Source organism: Babylonia areolata, chromosome 27, assembly GCF_041734735.1.
Source record: "Babylonia areolata isolate BAREFJ2019XMU chromosome 27, ASM4173473v1, whole genome shotgun sequence".
Classification (NCBI taxonomy): domain Eukaryota; kingdom Metazoa; phylum Mollusca; class Gastropoda; order Neogastropoda; family Buccinidae; genus Babylonia; species Babylonia areolata.
In genome coordinates this window covers 8,901,604-8,924,652 of record NC_134902.1, presented here as the reverse complement: position 1 = coordinate 8,924,652, position 23,049 = coordinate 8,901,604, and the positions used below count along the sequence as shown (strand labels likewise).

The 23,049-nt window shown below is 44.2% G+C and overlaps 1 protein-coding gene across 4 annotated transcripts in view; it reads left to right on the top strand.

The window, feature by feature from the left end:
- The window catches only part of LOC143301093 (nucleoporin NUP35-like), a 66,478-nt gene that overhangs the window by 32,192 nt on the left and 11,237 nt on the right, over positions 1-23,049 (top strand). For all 4 annotated transcript variants that reach the window (XM_076615106.1, XM_076615110.1, XM_076615108.1 and 1 more), the window contains exons 5-8: positions 232-289; positions 2,987-3,086; positions 12,449-12,502; positions 15,049-15,118. In XM_076615106.1, the coding sequence (XP_076471221.1) occupies positions 232-289; positions 2,987-3,086; positions 12,449-12,502; positions 15,049-15,118 (282 nt within the window). The remainder of the gene's footprint in view (positions 1-231; positions 290-2,986; positions 3,087-12,448; positions 12,503-15,048; positions 15,119-23,049) is intronic.

The following is a 23,049-nucleotide window of genomic DNA, read 5'->3' as shown; positions in this document are numbered from 1 at the left end:
TTTCCTGGCAGTGAAAGGGTTAAAGCCATGTTATCATGGAACTGTTGTAACTTGCACAACTTGCAGGAAGGATTTTGTTTTGATGTTTGCACTCACATTTCCATTTTCACCTTTTATCGTAAGATTGTTAGTGGCAGAAAAGAGTTTATTTGATATAAATGTATACATGTGCTAAATTTCTATAGCTTAAAAGGAGCATAAGAAGTTGCCGTCTCCATTGGTGGTTTGCAGACAAGAACACCAGGATCAGCTGCTGCTAGAGTGGCTTCCCCTGGTCCCCCAACTACAGGTGGTTTTCTGTCTTCTGTTTTGTCTGTGTGACTTATGTCAGTGTGTGAGTGTTGAATTCTGACTGTCTGACTAATGTTCTCTGTTCTGTCTGTCGGTGAGACTGTTCTGTTTGTCAATCTGAAATATGTTTTGATTTCTGTTCTCTCTGTCTTCTGTTCTGTCAGTCTGTTCTGTTGGTCTGCATCCAAGACCAGTTCTGTCAGTGTCTGTCTGATTTCTTTTCTGTCAGTCTGAATTCTGTTCTTTGTTGTTCTGTTTGTCTATATATGATAATGATAATTGGTAATAATGGAAATTTATATAGCGCCTTCCAACGCTCAAGGCATTTACATTAACTCCAAAAAGTAAAACCAAAGAAACAATTATATGGTATGGTGTATAACACTAAGAGATAACAAGTGACAACACACACACATGCGTGCACATACATGCACGCACACATATGCACCTCACACACACACATCACACGTATCACACTCATCACATTCAAGTAATCAATCTGGATGAAAACAGCATGTTCTAAATTATTTGGGAGGGGCTAGGCCTTTATCATAGTAATGGGTAAAGAGATGTTTTCAGGCCTGACCTGAAAGACTCTAGGGCCTGACTGTGTCAGAGAGAGTATTATTATTATTATTATTATTATGAGCATTTATGATTGATCTTGAAAATAAGCCCTAGGTGTTTATAAATAGAATACATATGTAAATATCAAGAAAAATTGAACAGAAGATACCAAACATTGAAAACTATTCATCCCCCCTCCCCCCTTCCCTCCCCCGCCCCCACACACAATACATACAAGCACACACGCATGCACTCATACGTCAATGTTTACAGTTGTAAAAAGTACACAATCAAAAATACTACCAACAAATTCTGAAACTATCAAAACTCACTCACTCACAAATAATCATTTTAGTTCATACTGGAAACGGATGAGCTGTTGAGAATTAATCAGAGGGGAAAAGGTGGGTCTTCAGACTGATTTGAAAGATTGCAGCGAAGATGAGTGGCGGAGAGGCTGAGGAAGTTGATTCCAAAGAAGGGGCTTCGTATGAAAAACTGTGTTGGCCATATGTTTTATTTTGAGCAGGGGGGATCCTAAGCATACGGGCGTCAGAAGAAGAGCGGAGTTGGCATGGAGAGTTCCAGAGCTTAGTTGCCCAGAAAGAAAAAGCTTGTTGGCCATGCTGTTAGCATTTGAAAGTATGAAGTTGAAAGAGCCTGAGGGTCCTGGAGGGGATGTTTATATGGAGAACTTCAGAAGAATACTAAGGAGTGGAGCCTGTGATGAATTTGAAGCAGCTACAGGAGCACTTGTATTTTATTCTTTGTTCAGTTGGAAGCTAGTGCAGTTTATAGAGGAGTGCAATGTTGATTTCTAGGGGATTTATAAATGAGCTTAGGAGCCGAGTTCTGAATGTGCTGAAATGGTTGAATGACAAATTGAGGACAGCCAATGAAGACAAGAGTTAGAATAGTCAAGACAAGAAAGGATGTCAGAAGAGACTGGAGTCTTGGCTATATCTTCTGTGAGAAGTGAAGGAATTGAAGAGACTGAGTTTGAAATATACTAGTTGGTAAGTTTTTGTGGCATGTTGTTTCAGGGAAAGATCGCTGTCAAGAAGAACACCAATGCCATGGACACAGTCAGAAAGCTCAGTTTTGCAATCAGCCAGTTGGAGTGAAGTAGGAATTGGAAGTGAAAGGAAAGTGGGTTGAGACTTTCTAAAGAAGTGGTTGGCTTTAATTTAAGCTTGTTGTTTAACATCCAAGTTTCAACATCAGAAAAACAAGCCTGTAAAAGATAATGAGAACAAAGGGTAGCAGGCATAGCAGAATTTGTAGCCACATGTTGTCCACAAACATTTCATGTGTGACTGAGTGACTGTGAATTAACTCAGACAGAGGGGAAGTGTATATAATGAACAAATAGGCCTAGCACAGAGCCTTGTGGAACACCAAATGTGAATTGAATTTTAAGAGTGATGATCTTTAACCAGAATAAACTGATTTCCTTCTGAGACCAGCTGAGTTCTTTCCCACTAATTCTGAAGGTGTTCTTGAGCCTGCTCAGTACGATTTCGTGACCAATCACGTTGGAAGTGGCAGAAAAGTCCAAAAGAAGTAACACTCAAATTTTGTTTTCATCAAGAGAGGTTAAAATGTCATTGGCATAATGAAGGATAGCTGTTTCTCTTTGAAAGAGGTTTATCAGTGGTGGTTTTGACTTGAGGAGTGACATTTCCAGACAGCAGGTTTCTGCATGAGGAGGCGACCACAATCTAGGCTAGGCAATCTAGGCTGAACCAAGCATGGATTTAGTGCGATGCACAAAATCGATGACTTTTTGATTTGCAGTGTTGTATAACTGTGGGTGTACCGTTTTTTTGGGGGTTTTTTTTTTGAGATTATCTGAGACTTCAGTTCAGTCTTTCTGTCTGTCTGACTTCAGTTTCACTTTGCTTCTCTGTTCTGTTGGTCTGTCTCACACTTTTGTCTGTCTGTCTGACCAGTTTGGTTGTCTGTCTGTCAATGTTTCTGACATCTGCCTGTCTGTGTATCTGATAACTTTTGTCTGTATGACTTATTTCTGTCAGTAACCCTCACTCCTTGTCCCACTTTATCAAAAAGCAAAAAGTAAATACAATGCCGACAGTAAAATGTTTATTGTATTGATTCTTTCCATCAGGTCTGTTTGGAACACCTGTTGCCCGAGGTGATGTGTCGATGAACCAGAGCAGCATCATCCCTTCCTCTCCATCACAGCTGGATCCTTTTTACACTCAGGGGTAACGCACTGTCTGATACTTTCCTACACTCAGGGGTAATGTACAGTCTTACACTTTCCTACACTCAGGGGTGACGTACAGTCTTACACTTTCCTACACTCAGGGGTGACGTACAGTCTTACACTTTCCTACACTCAGGGGTGACATACAGTCTTACACTTTCCTACACTCAAGAGTAACACACAGTCTTACACTTTACTATACTCAGTGGTAACGCACAGTCATACTTTTCTACACTAAGTGGTAACTTGCAGTTTTGTACTTTTCCACACTCAAGGGTATGCTATGGTTTTACACTTTTTGACACCCAGGAGTAACTAACAGTTTTACACTTTTCTGCACTCATGGGTAATTTACTGTCTCACACCTTTCTACATGCAGTGACAACTTACAATCTTATTTTTTTATACACCCAGAGGAGACTTAGTCTTACACTTTTCTACATCCAGGGGTAACTTAACTTGCATTTTGCACTCATGCACTAGTCTCTAGTCAGGGGTACCTTAACGTCTTATACTTTTCTACAGTCACAGGTAATTTAGTCTTTTCTACAGTCATGGGAAATTAGCAGTTTAATTACACATACCATACCGTGACCCACTGGTGCAGACTTCAGCAGACCCCTGTGCAAACTACCACCCTGCTGAAGGGGAGAAAACAAAAGTAGATGCAGCTAGTTACCTCCCCTTAGTATATTCTGGGAAATCCCCTGTGCGTGCCTTTAGGGGCCCTCTTCTTCTGGCAGCTATCTTTGATCCCAGACTTGTGCATCCAAAGCCGCTAAGTCTGTTTTGTATTTTCTTACATTTTCTATCAGACTAAAATTAAGCCAAGATCACCCTTGTTCAGAGTACACACAGGCCCTGCTCTTTCGGCCGCTGCAAACACCACTGCTGCTTCACTTCCATGTCTCCCCCCCAATCCTATCCACTATCACCCACACCGCCTCATACATCATCTCTGACCATCAAATGTCAAAATCAAGTTGGTACAGTGACTTTTCATCCTTCATTAGACCAATCACTCGTCCTCAGTGTGATCGACTACGGACTTGGGCTAACAACACCATCTCAAAGCAACCTACTAAAATTAGAAAGAGTTCAAAATGAAGCTATGAACCAGCTGCCGTGGCGAAGTGGTTAGCGTCGCGGACTGACGGCTGGAAGGACGCGGGTTCGAATCCCAGCGGAGGTGGGTTTTTCGGCCCGTGGCCGGCTCCTACCCAGAGTTGAGTGTGCTGTGGGCTTAAATGGGGAGACTGGGACCACACAGTCGAGTGTCATCCACTTCAAGGATGCGTCTTTGGGTGTGTTGCTCAAATTACCTGACCAACACTGCAAGTGTCTGTATCTCTCGGGCCTGGTTAACGCCGGGATGTCATTATGACAGGAAGCGTAGAGTACAGCCTTGTCACGCAGTCCCAAACCAGAATGGACCTCCATAGCAACATCGTCATCATCATCGTCATCCTCCTCCTCCTTCATCGTCATCAATAGAAACAAAATAGTCTCTAAGTCTGTGGCCTTTCATGCCCTGCTCTCATGGTGACCTCAGTTTCGATACCCCTCCACTTCCGTGCTTGGGGTGAGTCCTGTCAATGTCGTCAGTGTCGGCAGATTCATGGAGAGCTGTTGTTTGAGGGATGTGGTGGCGGTCTCCACTCTGGGAGGGACGCTCACTCAGTCTGGCTCCGCGACTAAGCCATTATTGTCGTTAGTAGGGGGCTTAGTAGGTGGTGTCCTAAGTACGTTAAAACAGAACAGGCACCACTGAACACCACCGAAGTGACTCAGCAGCAGTGCAGGGTCTCCTCTGTGTGGCCTCCTGGTGACCTAACATCAATGGTTCCCTGTGGACTGCCAATGCTGGAACTATGACGGACGAACCCGGGTGTGGCCGTGTATGGGGGAATCTAAATGAGTGGCGTGGGAGTAATTAATGCCACTGAAACGGTGCAGATGATGGGGCAGCAAAAAAAACAACAAAAAAAACAACAAAAACCCCCCCAAAAAAAACAAGCTATGAGGCTGATCCTTGGAACAACAAAAGACATGCCCACAGAAACCATGCAATACCTGCTTGACCTTCCTTCAGTGTAGGCCAGAAACAAGTTAGAACAGGTTAAGACCTACTTCAAAACATTAGAAAACCCTCAAAACCCACTGCATGACGCAGTCAAAGAACCAAAAGGCTCTAGGACAAGGAAGATCATGGATGGGGCAAGCAGAAGACACAATCCAGCTAGTATGCCAACTTCAAGACATGAAAGAAACAAAAGAATGGGAGAAAACCCCCGAAAACCTCAACCATCTATTCAACACAGCCATTTCACCCACTCTAGGAAGACATTGTCGGGAATGGCCAGAGGGCAAAACTGATGCGGAAGTGAAGCTACTCATAGAAGAAAACAGTAAAGAAGAGGACATCATTATATACACAGATGGCTGAGTCACCAAAGACCAATCCAGTTGGGGATTCACTGCGAAACAAAATGGAAAAAACAATTAGGGAAGAGAATGCTGCCTACAGAGTCACAACCTCAAGCCTAACGATGGAAGTTGAAGCTGTGACACATGCCCTCCAGTGGCTGTCGTCCATCCATACACCCGGAAACCAACATGCCAATATTCTAACCGACTCAATGAATCTCATACAGAAAATTGAAAACGGAATGGGAAGCCCAGAGTGGCATAAGGCAATGCGCAACTTTCAGATTAAAAAACCCACATGGTCATACTGTCCGGGACATGCAGATGCTGACGGACTTGCTGGTAATGCAACACCGAGTGGCCTACATCTAGGAAAATCGGAAATCCTCAGAAAAGTCAAAGAATATCAAAAAGAACAGGTACAAGGCCATCACACCATAGATCGCCTCAAAGAAATAAAAGCAACCAGCCGCCGTGGCGAAGTGGTTAGTGTCGCGGACTGACGGCTGGGAGGACGCGGGTTCGAATCCCAGCGGTGGTGGGTTTTTTGGCCTGTGGCCGGCTCCTACCCAGAGTTGAGTGTGCTGTGGGCTTAAATGGGTAGACTGGGACCACACAGTCGAGTGTCATCCACTTCAAGGATGCGTCTTTGGGTGTGTTGCTCTAATGACCTGACCAACACTGCAAGTGTCTGTATCTTGTGGGCCTGGTTAACGCCGGGATATCATTATGACAGGAAGCGTAGAGTACAGCCTTGTCACGCAGTCCCAAACCAGAATGGACCTCCATTGCAACATTGTCTTCATCATCGTCATCCTCCTCCTTCATCGTCATCAATATAAAAAAATATAGTCTCAAAGTCTGTGGCCTTTCATGCCCTGCTCTCATGGTGACCTCAGTTTCGATACCCCTCCACTTCCGTGCTTGGGGTGAGTCCTGTCAGTGTCGTCAGTGTCGGCAGATTCATGGAGGGCTGTTGTTTGAGGGATGTGGTGGCGGTCTCCACTCTGGGAGGGATGCTCACTCAGTCTGGCTCCGCGACTAAGCCATTATTGTCGTTAGTAGGGGGCTTAGTAGGTGGTGTCCTAAGTACGTTAAAACAGAACAGGCACCACTGAACACCACCGAAGTGACTCAGCAGCAGTGCATGGTCTCCTCTGGTGTGTGGCCTCCTGGTGACCTAACATCGATGGTTCTCTGTGGACTGCCAACGCTGGAACTACGACGGACGAACCCGGGTGTGGCCGTGTATGGGGGAATCTAAATGAGTGGCGTGGGAGTAATGCCACTGAAACGGTGCAGATGATGGGGCAGCAAAAAAAAAAAAGAAAAAAAAAAAAAAGAAATAAAAGAAGAGAGAGGGAGCGGCTGTAAGTCTAACATGAAAGGTAGAGCACGATGCTTTGCAAATCAAACAAATATCAGCATCATTTCCAAACCAACATTGTGCAAATTTCTTCAGAATGGAACAGAGTCTCTGTGGGCTTTTCCAAATACAATAGACTGAGCAACACACTAGACACCACGTTCTTGGCTCAGAGATCTTTTCCCATCCCTCTTTAGGCAAATCAGTGGCAGCCTCTGTGCATGTGTGTATGTGTGTGTGTGTATGTGTGGGTCTGTGTGTTGAGTGCGTTTGTGCATGCGCAGGGGTGTAAGTGTACACAAGTGTCAGGAGAGTTTTGTGCACATGCGTATGTTTGTGTGTGTGTGTGTGAGGGGGAGGTGGGGGTGCCGGGGGGAGGGGGGTAGAGGATGAGGTATGTGAGTGTATGCATGCCTACACTGTGGGAGCAACGGGATATTGGAATGTGCGGGTGTGTATATATATATATCTTTGTATATGTGTGTGTGGGGTTGGGGGTGGGGGATATGGGTGTATATGTGCTTGTACAAGTGTTCATCTGTGTGTGTGTGTGCCGTGGAAGCTGCGATACGTAGCCTAGAAATGAGTGTGTGGAGGAGGGGGGTAGAGGAGGTGCAGGGTAATGTGTGTGTGTGTGTGTTGGGGCTCATGTACGTTTATGAGTATTTGACTGTGCTTTCATACCTGTGAAACTGCATGTTTGGTGCATATCTGTTATGCATGTGTGGGTGTATGTTTGAATGTGTCTTCATGTTTTACATTTATTTGCTTATTTATCATCATTGTTGTCTATTTATTATTATTATTATTATTATTATTACTACCTTTTTTTTCATATTATAATTATTATTTATTTATTTATCTATTTATGTATTTATTTACTTATTTATGTACGCTTATCTATTATTTATTCACCTTTTTTTTTTCTCAAGGCCTGACTAAGCGCGTTGGGCTATGCCACTGGTCAGGCATCTGCTTGGCAGATGTGGTGTAGCGTATATGGATTTGTCTGAACGCAGTGACGCCTCCTTGAGCTACTGAAACTGAAACTGACAAATTTTCTGCAGTGGTGTCGGAACACACTAACCATGCTGTAAACTAGTCAGGGCCTGAACCTCCTTCTGTTTCTATTCCGTCACACAATGCACAGAATGCAGGGTCCTCTCTGACGAATTATCACACAGTTCAGCAATGGGGAACGCACCACACAAGGCCAGTGAGGCTGGCTGTGTCCACTGCGACTGGTCTGTGGACAACTTGGGCATGGATGCCCTCTCTCTGCACAGGGAGGATGAAGTCCCATAAGGAGATGGGTGCAACACACAAAACATACCTCCCCTCGCCAGTGACCACAGCTCGAAGGGATGCAACCACGCTCTCCCAACTGCCTCTGGTTTCCAGAGCAATTACCTCCCTTGGGCTGGTACAGTCCTCTGTCACTGCTGCTGGTATGTTCCTGGCATTGGCTCATGAGGCAGGCTTTTGTTCACCACGACTTGCCCCCTTGCTCGACTGTGGTGCCAAGGGACACAACCCGCTCCCTCAACCCCCTTGTGGTTCTGGAGTGGTTACTTCCCTTGGACCAACACAGGCCGCTGCTACATTCACTCATAATGACCACTGTGACACTCGCTCAGGGCTCAGGGCTCCTCATGCAGCATGCCTTTACTGTCTTTGACCTTGCACAGCCTATGCTTGTAGGGATGCCCTCACTCTGCTTAGGGAGGAAGGTGGCTTGCCAGGAAACATGTGTGACTCGCAAAACACACCAAACCCATCTCCAGCTACCACCGCACCAAGGGACGTAACTATCACCTCCCTTGGTCAGCCTTGCACTATGCGGCCTCATATACGCCCGTGATGGCTATGGTGGCATTGAATCAGGGACCCCCTCCCACGCCATGCCTCTCCTGATTTGGGTAGGGATTTTCTCCCTCTGCACAAGGAGGAAAGGGACATGGCATAAGGAGGAAAGGGACATGTGCTCATTCACCCCTCCACTCACCAAAGATCAGCACCAAGGGATGCAACTCTACTTTTGGAACGTGTTTGGCACAACACTTATATCCCTTGTAACCTGCCCAACAAGACACTCTAGTCCATACTACTGACAGCCAGGGGTAGTTGGTTCTTTTTTCCTTGCTGCGCTTCTCAGGCCATGCACCACTCAACATTCTTATGCCACACATCCCCACACCTACAGACATACACTTCTCTGCAGAGAGCCAGCCCACCTGTAAATCATTTAATATTAAGGCAATCAGTTATAATGTTCATATTGAACCCTTTCGCTGGCTGGCAATAAAATTTTAGTGATAACAATTTTCCAGGGTTTTTGTACAAAAAAGGGTATATATGTGACGCAGCACATGAATTAGAATTTTTAAATTTTTGACATTTATGAACTTTCTGAAAGTTTAAAAATCACAGATTAATATACAAAAAAACTAATGATCTATGTTATTTTTTCTATATTTTTTTCTAAGTTGATGTACCCGAAATGAAGAAATGGAGAAATCGTCTCATAAAAAACCATAGATTTACCTGCTTGTACTTTAGAACAAGAATTATCTTGAATATGTATGTAGTGTCAAGAGATTCAGAATTAAGTAAACTATAAAATTCCATTTGAAAAGAAGCGTTTGAAAATTTATATTTTCTTTCTGTACTTAAAGTCAAATATGGTGAGTCAAGGAGAGGGAGAGACCAGGCAATGTTGTCTATGCGCGAAAAGATATTAGGAGAACAACAGTAAATTTCAACTGGTTATTGAAAGTAGAACATGCTTAAGCTTTGATGCAGCAGTTCAGCAGAAAACTATTCAAAAGTGGCGTGATATACTTCAAGGTGTTCATAAAGTGATTGACTTTGATTACAAACCTAAAGGCAAGTACAGCCAGAATATCATTGTTACTATAAAACCTAAAGATAATGACAAGTTTTTGACTTGGGCTCCAATGTCCCTTATCAAGAAAATTGTTCTAACAAAGCTACTTAGTGGTGGTGATGTCATGATTGAAAATAATGGTCTTAAAGACCACTCATCTAACAGTGGTAATATATATTTTGATGTTAAAGTTGTATTAACTATAGAAAGGGCAAGCCAACAAAGAAGTTGCCTCCTGAACTTCAGTAAATGGCCTGCAGAAGTTTGTTAAGGGTGCCATGGGGTCTCAAGTGAGACCAAGAGGTAATATGGTTGACAATGGCTGCCCTGAGGAGTATAAAGTGCTTTTTTTAGGTCCTGATTTTTTAATCATCAGGCCCTCTCAAGGAAAGAAAACGTGTGTATGTGTGCCGGGGGTCAGTGTATATTAATATATATGTGTGTGTGTGGGGGGGGGGGGGGGGGTGGTGGAGGGGGAAGTTCGAGAGCCATTTTGGGGTCAAAGGTCAAAGTGATCCAGCATACCCATTCCTGGTACAGCTGGAGGAGTGACATCATGACACGAGAGAGCAGAGTCAATGGTGACCATGAATGTTCAAAATTTTGTTAATGAGAGCTAGAGACAAAGGCCACATTTCTATTTGAACAAAAAATATTTCAAGTCCATGATGCTGATGAATGTTTTGAACTTCAGCTTTAGATCCCAGATCAAAACATTTACTGACTGCAGTCATGAAGTGTATTGCCACATCATCGTTGACATAATTTCAGAAAAGCCTGAACATTGCAATTCAAGTGACAAAGTGTGCAGCAGTACCAACAGCCCCAGAGCTTGACAAGGGTGGAGATCCTGCCGTGTGTGAAGGAGTGACTTAGTGTGTGCGAGTGTGTGTCTATATCTTTGCGTGCTTGTGTGCGCGCATCCATATGTGCGTATATGTGCGCATGTACGCTCATATGTACCTTTGTGTATGAGCGTCTGTGTGTCTGTGTGTGAGTGATGGTAATTCATGTGTGTGTGCGTGCCAAGTGTGTGTGTTCACGCAGGCATGTTTTACCTGTCAAAATTAGTGTGAAAAGTATGGTGTGTATGCGCACACACGCATGCACACATACACACAGGCACACACACGCACACACACACTGGGGAAATCTGTACGCTTCCCAACACTGGAGAAAGTCTTGTGTTGCTGGCGGTTTTAATTCAAAGTGCTCTTGTAATAAGAATCTCTAGATTTAATGAAAACAAAATGTTTTACTCTCAGATCAAAGTGTAACGTTTGGCAAAAGAGTTTGTTGGATCAAAACACAGAGCAGATGAGAACCATGCCTTTTGTTATCTGGACAGATGAATTCAATGTGGCCCTGGTATTTTTATTTCCCAAATGTGCAGTCAGATATGCTGGCAGTAGAGTCACAACAGCTGTGGTCGGCGACAACACATCAAAGAATGTTGCTTTCTCTCTATTCCCCCACTCATTCTCTAGCATGTACAGGACACAGAAACAGCGTTGGACGGCATGCTGCTATTTGAAATCATGATTGCTTTTCAGGGTTCACGTATGGCACACACACGCACTGATCTATTTTCAGATCAGTGGAGGCACATGTCTTTATTGGAATCATTGAGTCACACACACTGTAGAATGAAACCCTATCAGTTACAATATATGGTAGGAAGCCTGAACTTTCAGTAGACTTATCAGTCTTGCAAACATTTAACTGGAAATGTGGCTAAATTCGAAGAATCGATGTGACCAGGCTAAACACGCAATTCTACAAGGGTAGTGAGTGAAAAGCTAGCGAAAAATGTACTATGTTCATACTCCAACATGATTTAGAAGGCTCAAGGGGAGACTACCTGTGCTTGTTCTCTGCTCATTTCCATATTGTTACTTTGCAGGCCGGAATTTCCCCATCTTTGTCACTTTCAGCTTGCAACTGAAATACGGCAGAAGAGTGCAGTATTTTTCACATGGTTTTATCAGGTATGCACCTGAAAATTTTAAAAGTAGTACATTTCCAGGCAGATTTATTCTAAAATGCATACTGACAGCAAAGATGAGACAAAAATGTGTATTTGTAAAAAAAAATTCATGATTTTTATTATTTTGACCCTGATGTCATGTTTTTGTACATACCTAAGACTTAAGCCGGGTTTTCGTGTGCCTCGTCACATATTTAAAAAATATTCTGTGGGCTTTGTTATTGGATAGAGACCCATAAAAAGTATATATTTTCTATAAGGTAAATGAAAAAAGAATACAAAACACATTGCTAGCTCTCTGTGGACTGCTGGCACTGGGACTGGTGCAAACCTTGGTGTGGCTGTGTGTGGAGGACATGAGATGAGCAGCACTGGGGTAGTGTCACTGACCTGGCATGGATAATGTGCAGCCAAAAAACAGCACAGGGGTAGTGCCACTGATGGCATGGATAATGTGCAGCCTCCCCCAAAAAAGGGAGGGGTGGGGGGAGGGGGGTGAATAGAGAAGACCATAAGTCTGTTGTTGCACAGTGTGGGGAAAAAAGCCAAATAGACTTTGTACGCATATTGTAAAAACTGTATTTCTCATTTTCTGTCGTTTGATTTTTTAATTTGCAGTTCCTATAATCTTGTGTACTACTAGTCTTATCAAAAGAACCATTTTAAAATCACATCTGCATGCTTTTGTTTCAGAGAATCTTTGCGTTCAGATGATGTCCTGGATGAAACATGGGTCACTGTGTTTGGGTAAGTTATGATAGGACTGCTTTGCTGTCAATGCAAACAAGTATTGTTGGTGAAGCATGGTTTTGCAGTGTATTGTGACTTTTTGAATTCTAAAAATAAATGCCAGCTATTGTTGTGTTTGTTATCATATTGAATTCTATTTTAACTTGTACCAGAAGCTGAGCTGTTATCACATGGAACAACTATTGTCAGTTGTTCAAACATTTTGCTCTTACCACTTGTTCAACAATTATTTTCAGTTGATATTACATGACCAGAAACTGCCACTGATCAGTCTGGAGGAGGAATTCTGTATTTTAACAAGAGAGGCAAGGCCTTCAAGACTCACTTAAGAAAAAAAGAAGTATATATGTGTGTTTAAAAAAGAAGAAATTAAAATGTCAGTGACATTCAAAAATTAACACTTAAACATTTTGTTTGTATGATAAATCAGTTACAGTATTAAAGGTGATGACACTGTTTCAGTCATGTTATTTTTGGTATATCTCGGACATTAAAGAAATTCTTTAAAGTCCTTGGTAAAGGAGATGTTGCCATCACCTCAAGCAGATGGCTAATGAGGTTATGCTGTCTCCAAACCCAACCATTTTCTGAATCCATATCCTCAACAAAATAAACCATTCATGATCTGGAAATACAGCTTAATCTGGAAGACTTACAACCTATTATTGGTAAGACTGTGAAGTTTTTTCCTCCCACTATTTTCAGTCCAAATTTTGTAATGGCAGACAAAGTAATTCCTGAGAAAATGACAATGGTAAAGTTTACCACAGACACACAAACACACACACACAACTGGTACAAATGTTGAAGGTACAAATACTTATGATATATAAAGGTACATGTATGTATACATAGAAAAGAAAACAAGAAGAAGAATAGAGAAGAATTTTTTTTTTTTTTGGAAAGCCTGTAAATATTATAGAAGGGACACAAAGAACAGTTCATGTGCTGGGGAAAGGGTACACCATGAGAAGGATTTCGTCTGGTTAGCAAATGTCCCCCACTGTGGGTCATACAATAACAATACACTAGAGGTGTACACAATTGAAACAACTGAAATGGTTGATATTTGCTGCAAATAGTTAATATATTAATGAACATATCAAGGTAGCATAAAATGTGTATCTTTCTGTGACATGGGAATATATTTTCTGCAGGATCTTGTGGTTTCATGTTTTATCAGATATATCTGGCAACCACTTTGTTTTAAATTCTTGCTGTGTGCAGTTTATTTTCACATTATATTCTTCTATATTTTATCTTACAGTGATATAACTTTCGAAGATTAAATAGTTGCCAAGCATTTATCCAATTTACACTTGTAAATAAATCTTTTACCAAGGAGAATAATTAAATCAGCCACTAAATCAGCCTTTACATTTTGATCCACACTGAACAATATCAGATTTTGTGTTAAATGATATTGGTGCATTTGATGCATTTTGACTTAAGCAGTTCTTCAACTTCATTCCAAAAAACGTCAAGAGTGAGGGCATGTAAAAAAGATATGTTCAATGCTTTCTTTTGATTCAAGATATAATTTACAATTGCCATTCGTATAACATCCATTTCTTTCAGAATCATATCAGTTCCATTGATATGATACATGAGATGTATCCCACATAATATTTCCACCAACTTTGTGTAAGCACTTACTGCAGCCCTATGGCATATCTTTATCTGGTGTCAAGATGTCAGAGTATGGATGAGTACTTTTGTTCACACAATAAAAAATCTTCAGTGCTGCACACTTAACATTTAGACAATTATTTGTAAATGTAAGCCCACACTGTTTTATATATTCCTTAATTGACATTTCACAACTATTGAAGACCATGAAGTTGACATTCATATTATATTTCTTACTGAATTCATCTAATGTTATGAAATGTCTTATGTTTTATAAAATGTGAAATACAGTAGATTTCCTTCTGTATCCAGCTTTTAACATGATTAGATTTTTCCGTACTTGTGTACTACTAGATAGAAAACAGGTTTGGCAAGGAGCTCCATTGGTGTTTTTAGTTTTACACCATTAAAAAAAAAAAAAGCTTTGAATGTATCAGTCCAAAATTTATTGTTTGTGTTACCTTTCAACGCATAATTGGGACCATGGTTATCAGTAGTACTTAAAAAGGGATGTAATTCATTACATATGGATTTGCACTTGTGCCTTGTTGCTCCAAATTTTCTTAGCCACGTAATTTTTAATGCCTTAATATATCTCTTTATATCAGGTATATTTAGACCTCCATTCTTTACACTTTTTACAGATGTTTTCCTGCTAATTTTGTCTTGTTTTTCCAGTCAGATAAACACATTTTCTTGAGACTATTTAAAAAGTTGTCCAGTGGGTCTGAGAGTAAGATCCAAAGGTAAATTGTCTTTGATAATATTAAACAATATGCATCAACCACATTGAACTCTCAGTTCTACTAAACACTGTGTTGTTATCACATTGAACTCTGCAATCAGCTGTTTTCAGTTGTTGAACTCTATATAACTATTCTCAATTGTATCAATCATTAATGTGTTTGTTTCAGTTTTCCACCAGGAGCAATCAGTTTTATTCTGCAGCAGTTTTCACAGTATGGAAACATCCTCAAACATGTAGTAAGTGGAATGTTTTTGATTTTTGAAAAGGGAGAGAGGTAATTAACTTGGATTGTAGCAAGTATGTTATTCTTCATAGCAGGTATGATATTGGTATGTAAATAGTGCATTCACCACAGGCAAGTGTGTGATCTGATTGATTTCTGTTATGATAACATTTTCTCAGATGTTTTCCAATTTATCCTTATTGTAAGCGCCTCAGTGTGCACTTTTGGTCTTTAAACTGTAGGGCACCCCTCAACAGTTCATCATTAATGCAGAGACACAGAAGTTAATGCTACGAAGTAGGATCACCCTCTATAAATCTTTTTGGGTTTGTCTGCCACCTCCTGAGGTATTTTTGCAGTGCAAATTACAATGCTTCCAAATCATCTATGCTAAAAATAGCTTGCGTCATCACGTTTTTCAGAGACACACTGGAAATACTTCTTTGGTGTGACTTCCGACATCAGTATGCTGATGAAACTGTAGTTATGTGAGAGGTTCCTGTAAAGTACGATTTAACTGGGCTGGAAAGGGGGTTGGTAGAAGGTTTGAAATTTACTTAGTTTGTTGAATCATAGGCACAATGTTGAGTCATCGGCACAAGGCCAGTCTGGATTTGAAACAGTCTAAAGACTCGGCTGTGACAACCTCCTGTAGCAGTGTGCTCTATTCCAGAATAGATAAATGACTGAAAATAAAAAGCGGATGTCTCCCCTAGAGTTGTTTGTGTCTCTCAGTGTGAACAGTTTTCCAGCAATCTGGAAATTAAAATGAAGTGCTAGAATTTTCCTTTCTTCTGTTACCCTGTTTCTGGCTTTGTTCTTTTCTCTCTGTCGTCTCCTCTTCTTCTGTCTTGCCTGTCATTCCACCTATGTCTTTTCTGCGGAGCCTCAAACATTTTTTTGTCAATTTTTGGTGTCACAGATGTCCTCAAAAACTACAGGTGTGCACAGTGGATGGTGACAGCTGTTCTGCTACTGTTGTGCGATGTTTTGACTGTGATAGCTTGAAGAGGCATGTTTTTGGCATAACACTACTGATCCATGAATCTCTGAAGCGAGGATCAGAGGACCAATAGCACCACAGATGTGGCTGACGCTTCATCCCCATCATAATCAATATTGATTATAATTATATTTATATAGTGCTGAATCTCGTGCAGAGACAAATCAAATGCTTTTGCACCAGTCATTCACATGCATGCATAACTCTAAAACTGGAAAAACTGAAGACAAGGAAGAGGCAGGGAAGGGAGGCTATATTGGGAAGAGATGGGTTTTATGACCAGACTTGAAAGAGCTGAGTGCGGAGACCTGACAAAGAGAAAGAGGAAGTTCATTCCATAAGCAAAGTCCAGAGACAGAGAAAGAACGATGGCCAACAGTTGAGTGTCTGAATCAGGGTATGCGTAAACAGAGTGGATCTGAAGCCGATCGTAGAGAGCGAGATGGAGTGTAGAGGTGAAGGCAGCCACAGAGATAGGAAGGGGTAGATTTGTGAATACATTTATAACATAGAGTGCTGATCTTGTACTTTATTCTGTGTGAGACAGGTAGCCAGTGGAGATGTTGCAAAAGAGGAGTGATGTGCTCAGATCTTTTCTTTCTGAGAATGAGTCGGGCAGCAGAGTTTTGTATGGGCTGAAGGGCCTGAATGGCTGAAGCACACAAACCAGACAATTGAGAGTTACAGTAGTCAAGGCGAGAGAGAAAGAGAAACGACAAGTCTAGAGTTGCGTCTGTGGACAGATATTTCCAGACGGAACTGATGCGCCGCAATTAACAGTAGCAGGATTGACATGTCAGACTGATAATTTTTTGCATGGACAGTGTGTTGTCAAGGACAATTGATATTGGTAGGTACGCACGCATTTCCTCAGTTGAGTTATCTTCCACAGTAGGTCAGGTAAGCTCTTTGCAGCCTGTTTCTGTTGTGCATACCCAGTGATTTTGTTCGCAGCAGTGTGCCTGTACCTTTCGTTTCATAATGATATCCCTGTCATAGCCAGGCCCAAAATATACAGACACTTGCTGTGCTGGCTAGGAAATTTGAGCAACACATTTTAAGATGCATCCATGAAGTGGGTGATACTTAACTATGTGGTGCTAGTCTCACCATTAAGCCCATAGTAAACTTGACTCTGGGTAGCAGCTGGCCATGGGCTGAAAAACCCACCTCCGATGGAAATCAATGGTTTATGAAGGCGGAAAAGGCCCAATTTCTTCTTCCTTGTTCGCCTCCCATTAGATGAGCAGCCCGGTGTCCTCGATGAAGGCTGCCGTCCATCGCAGCTCCTCCAGGGTGCTGTACAGTTTGGCTTCCACTGCTGTCGGTGTTGGCCAGTACTTCCTCCTGGATACTGCATGCGTCCTACAGTCTTGAAGGATGTGGTCGGTTGTCATTGGTCCCTCACCACAAGGGCACTCTCCACTCTGTCCAATGCCAAATTTTGTGTGCATGTGGTGGAGCAGGCGGTTGTGTCCAGTCCTCAGGCGGAAGATCTTGACCTGTTCCTGTCATTCCAGCAAATGGTATCTGTCTTCTGGTTTATATTTGGGGTGCTGGAGGCGCTACTTTATTCCTTGCTGTGCCTTGATGATTGTCTTGATTTCATTGTATGACACCAGTTTGTTGGCCTGCTCCTTCTGTGCACCGTTTTTTGCCAGAATGTCCACTTTTTTGTTGCCTCTGATGCCACAGTGTGCTGGTACCCATTGTATCACCACTTTCTCCACTGTGGCACTCAGGGCAACAAGGGCTGAAGTGAGATGGTTCTGTTCTTTGCAGCGCGAGTTCTTGAGGGCTTGGAGCACGGAGAGAGCATCTGAGAACACCACCACCTGCCCTGTTGTTCTTGCGGAGTTCTGCGAGACTGTTGTGATTGCCTCACAGAGGGCTTCTCGCTCAGCTTGGAGGTTGGTGGAGTATTTTCCTGTTGGGATTGCAATCTCTTCATCTTTGTATCGGAGGAAGATTCCAGCTCCACCATCCCTCGTTGCTTCTGTGGCAGAGCCATCTGTAAAGACATGGGTCCAGTCTTCCTAGGGGTACTGGTTGCAGATGTACTCCATGGCCAGGGCCTTCCTTTGAGTGTCTGACTGTGTTCCTCTCTTCTCCACTCTGGGAATGCTGGTGACGACTGTTGAGAACACCTGCCTCTTCCAAGATGGGTGGGTGACATTTGCCGGGATAGCCTTTGCTTCGTGTTCCATCAAGACTGGGGTTTGTCTTTCAAGGCGTCTTGACTGGTGGATGAAGCTGCCTCTTTTCAGCCGGCTCTTGGTGGGTCTGCTCATTCTGTTGTTCATTGGATGGTTTTCAAGGCGTTTGAATTTTGCTGCCTGGATGAGGATCTTTGTGTCCCTTCTGTCCTCTGATGACTGTAGCCCAGTGGTCTCCTCCATCTTCAGGATCGGGTGCCAGTTATGACACGCTGAGCTTGGTTCTGTATTTTGTTGAGATAGTCAAGGTTAGACTTTGCAGCTGATGCCCATGCTGATGTCCCGTACTCAACGACAGGTCGGACTCTCCCTGTATAGAGTCTCTTTAGGATACGTCCCTGCGAGTTTCTTCATGATCGCCAGTCTCATCTTGGCCCTGCTACAGCATCTGGTGATCTGCTGTTTCCAAGTGAGCCTGCGGTCAGAGGTCACTCCCAGGTAGGTAGGTGTGGGTTCCTCTGCAAGCCTTTGGTTGTTCAGTGTCAGTTTCGACTCTTGCTTCTTGCTGGATAGGCTGAAGACTGTGTAGGTTGTTTTGCTTGAGTTGACAGAGACAAGCCATTCCTTGGTCCAGTTGCTGATCTTGTTGAGCGCAGTCTGGAGGCGTACCTGTGCTGTAGTGGTGTACTCTTCAGAGCACCAGAGTACCAGGTCATCTGCGTAGATTGCTCCTCTGACCCCTCTCGGCAGTTCTCTGACGATGTCATCTATGAAGATGAGGAACAATGTTGGCGAAAGGACTCCTACTTGTGGTACTCCCTGTCTCAGCACCTTCTTGCTCTTCTGGCCCTGAATCTTGACTCGGGCTTGGCGGCCCAATAATGTTGAATGTAAAATGATGAAACCGGACAAAGCCATTCCAGCCTGGCATCATTAGACATATTTCTTGGTGTGAAAGACCAGCTGTATTTGGCATTCCTCATTTCTGGCCCACACCATCATGGAAGTCCATCGTGAAAGATGAAGACATCAGTTATTCTGTAGATTAGGATGCATCCCAAAGGCAGACACACAAATGCGTCTGCACTTTTGGCAGGCAATAGCGGATGATTTGTCTTGTCTTCTCTCTCTCCTTAAATGCCAGAACTCTCTTGTGGACAGCCAGTTGCCAGGCGCTGCAGTCAGTGGCAAGGGCCCCCTCACTGCCCTCCCATGAGATGCACACACACACACACACGCATCTCTGATATGCTTTAGGTTTTGAAACTTTTCTTTCCAGCTGTTTCCAACTGTACACACTGTCCAGCCTCTTTTTTCACAAGGCCAGAGCCATCAGTGAGTTGAATTTAAGCATATCCACATTTCGTGCACCACCATTGAATGGCCAGCCATATGGAATGATGAGTTTTATGGCCCAGCACAGATTAAATTTGCATCATCTGGTCATGGGTCGTAATGCTGTGTCTTGTTGATGGGGGTTCACAAAAGTACCTTAACTGTGTAACTCCAGTTTGCTGCAGTTTATTGGTAGTGACCCTCCCGAAACCTGGAGGGGGTCAAGTTGGTGTTCCCTTGACCCCCTCCCTGGGCGTCACTACCTTGTGGTCGGGAGGCTTAGTGGCCAGTGATTGAGCGAGCTATGTCGGCGGGGGCATCAGTGCTTCTGGGGGTTTACTGCTCTAGTCCCAGGTCTTAATTGACAGCCTACATAGCCATTGTAGCTGTTCAGGCTGAATAAGTGGTGGTTTTCGTACTGATGCCCCTGATAGGGCTTCCCATGCCGAACAGGTCATGAGTGAGGCCCAAACTAAAAGTGACCCACTGTCCCTTTCGCTATTCTCTATTCTTCTTTTTACCGCCTCTTTTCTGTCCTCAGCTCCCCATCAAGCCTTCTTTTCCACATTCTTTTTTCTCTGTGGCCTTCTTCAGGCCCGCCGTGTTTGCCATGCAGCGCGACCTGTGATGGAGGGGAATGAGATCCTGGGGATTGAGAGAGCACGCTGCTCTCAACACATCCCTTTGGCTTGGACCTCTCCTAAGACAGGTGGCACACATTGGCCCATGTGTGTCAATCAGCTACCCCTTCATGGGGCTGGGTCAAGACTGGCTGTTTGGAGACTAACGAGGATAATCCCCGTAGTGCTTGGTTCTCTGTCCCCGGGAGCTGGGCATGATCGGGGGGGGGGGGAACACGTTGGAGCTAAACTGTTAGTCGTATATCCCTCCCGAAATCTGGAAGGGGTCAAGCTGGTGTTCCCTTGACCCTGGCTCCTAAGTTGGACTCCATGGTGGGTGGGTAAGGGAGGGATGAATTAACGATTATAAAAACCATGGCTTCCAACCAAATACATCCCCCTAAACTTGGGAAAAGGAGGAGACCAGGAACTGACGATTCTGACTCTGATTCGGAGGTCGGTGAGACCTCTGGATTTTGGCTGTCGTGGCTTGTGGTGGAGGGCACTGATGACGACAAGCCCTTATCGGCTCTCAGCCCCTTCGCTATCCAGAAGGGCTTTCAATGTCTGGCAGGCTCACTGAAATCTGTCAAGAGGCTGAGGAGCGGAGCATTTCTGGTGGAGACAGCGTCAAAAAGGCAGACACAGCTTCTGCTTAAAGCGACCACTTTTGTGGATAGGGCGGTGAAGGTTTCCCCTCACAAAGGACTGAACTGTTCGAAGGGGGTTATCAGATGCCCGGAGTTGAGAGGAGTCCTGACCAACACATTTTTCCTCACCTTCTGCTGCCCGAATGTCCCCAAGGACATACAAGTCGGATACCTGCAGGTGAACGTAAGTCTGTACGTGCCGTCCCCTCTACGATGTTTCAAGTGCCAGAAATTTGGACACGTGTGGGACCGCTGCAAGGAGGAAGAGGCGTGTGGCACCTGTTCAAAGGCGGCGCACCAGGGCGAATGCGTCAGTCCAGCCCGTTGTGCGAACTGCGGAGGCGGCCACCTGTCCTCATCAAAAGACTGCCCCGCCTGGAGAAAAGAAAAAGAAATCCAGAAGGTGAAGACGGAGAAGAAAATTTCTTTCTTTGAGGCACGTAAACAAGTGGAGGCCGCATTGCCTAAGGCGTCTTATGCTTCTGTCATCAGAACCAGGAAGGTAGACGTTGCGATCCAGACGACGTCCACAGAGACACAGACGGACGACGTGCCTACCTTGATAGAACCATTGGCCTTGGGTGGAGGCGCTGTGTCCACCCCTTCCTATCCTGTACGGCGGTCCTCAGAGGCTGCTGGGCTGGAGCGGAAAGCCTCGGGCGGAGGCACGGTGTCCGCCTCCTGTCCCCCCCCCCACCCTCCGGCCCCCCTTGTCCCGCCTCTCGTCTGCCTGCCCCTCGGGCTGGCGGGAGTGCCCAGAAACCCACCGTACCTCCAAAACTCAAGGAGGGGAGGGTTGTGGCCTCGGCGGGGTCGGGAAGAGCCGAGGTGGTGGATATTCCGGCTTGGTCGGAATCAGACAGAATTTTAAGCTCTAAAAACAGATATGCGGTCTTGGCCGACCTTGAGCCACCGCAAGCAGAGGAGCAGAGGGTAGTGATGGATTAGGCTGCTGCTTTTTTTATTTTATTTTAACCTTTCTTATGGCAGTGATCCATTGGAACATCCGTGGGTTTTACGCCAATTTCCAGGAACTCCAGCTGCTTTGTCATGCCTTGAAACCTTCAGTGCTGGCGCTGCAGGAGACTCTGCAAAGAGATGGTAAGGTTTTATCTCTCTCTGGTTTTAACTCCATTTTTAAACCTGCTCAACCGAAGCAAGAGGGATTGACGGGAGGTGTCGCTCTTTTTATCCGTAAGTCCCTTTTATACAGTACAGTTCTTTTAAGCACCCCTTTACAGGCGGTGGCAGTCAGAGTCACGCTTGAGAAAACCATCACTGTCTGCTCTCTCTATCTTCCTCCTTCTATCCGCGTTCTGAGGCAGGACCTCATGAACCTGGTCGACCAGCTCCCACGTCCGTTTTTACTGTTGGGCGACTTCAATGGACACTCCCCGCTCTGGGGAAGTGAGATGACATCAGCCCGAGGTCTTCTCTTGGAAAACCTTCTTTCAGACATGGACTTGTGCTGTCTTAACGACAAGTCTCCCACTTACCTGCATCTGTCCTCTGGAAAGCTCTCGTGTTTAGATCTGTCGGTCTGCGATCCATCGTTGGTCCTGGACTACGAGTGGAAAGTGCACGACGATCTGCACGGGAGTGACCACTTTCCTGTCGTCCTCCGCCCCACAGATGGAGAAGGTGACTTTCTGCCTGACCGCCTGTATTACGACAAAGCAGACTGGAGTTTTTTTACCACCAAGATAAGAGCGGAGCTGCAGGAAGAAACAGTATTGAAAAGCAAGGACCCTGCTGACGCTCTGACTCGGATCGTTTTAGATTGCGCCAAAGCAGCAGTCCCATCGTCTGCCTCCAAGCCTCAGGTCCCTAGAACGCCCTGGTTCAACGCGGAATGTCGGGAGGCCCGCAAGTCTCGGAAGAGAGCGCAGCGACGCGTCTTTCGGAGACCGGAGACCGATAGCGTTCGAACCCATCAACAGCTGAGGGCGAAAGCCAGGTATGTTTTTAAAAAGAGCCAGAGGAAGTCATGGAGAGATTTTTTGCTCTTCCTTAACCTCCAACACACCCAAGAAGAAAGTGTGGAGGGTTTTAAAAAGAATTAAGGGCAAAAACGTATGCCCGACCTTTCACCATCTTAAACTTTCAGACGCTCTGGTCACAGAGAAGAAAGCAGTTGCCAATTTGCTTGCCTCCACAGTAGAACAGAACTCGAGATCTGC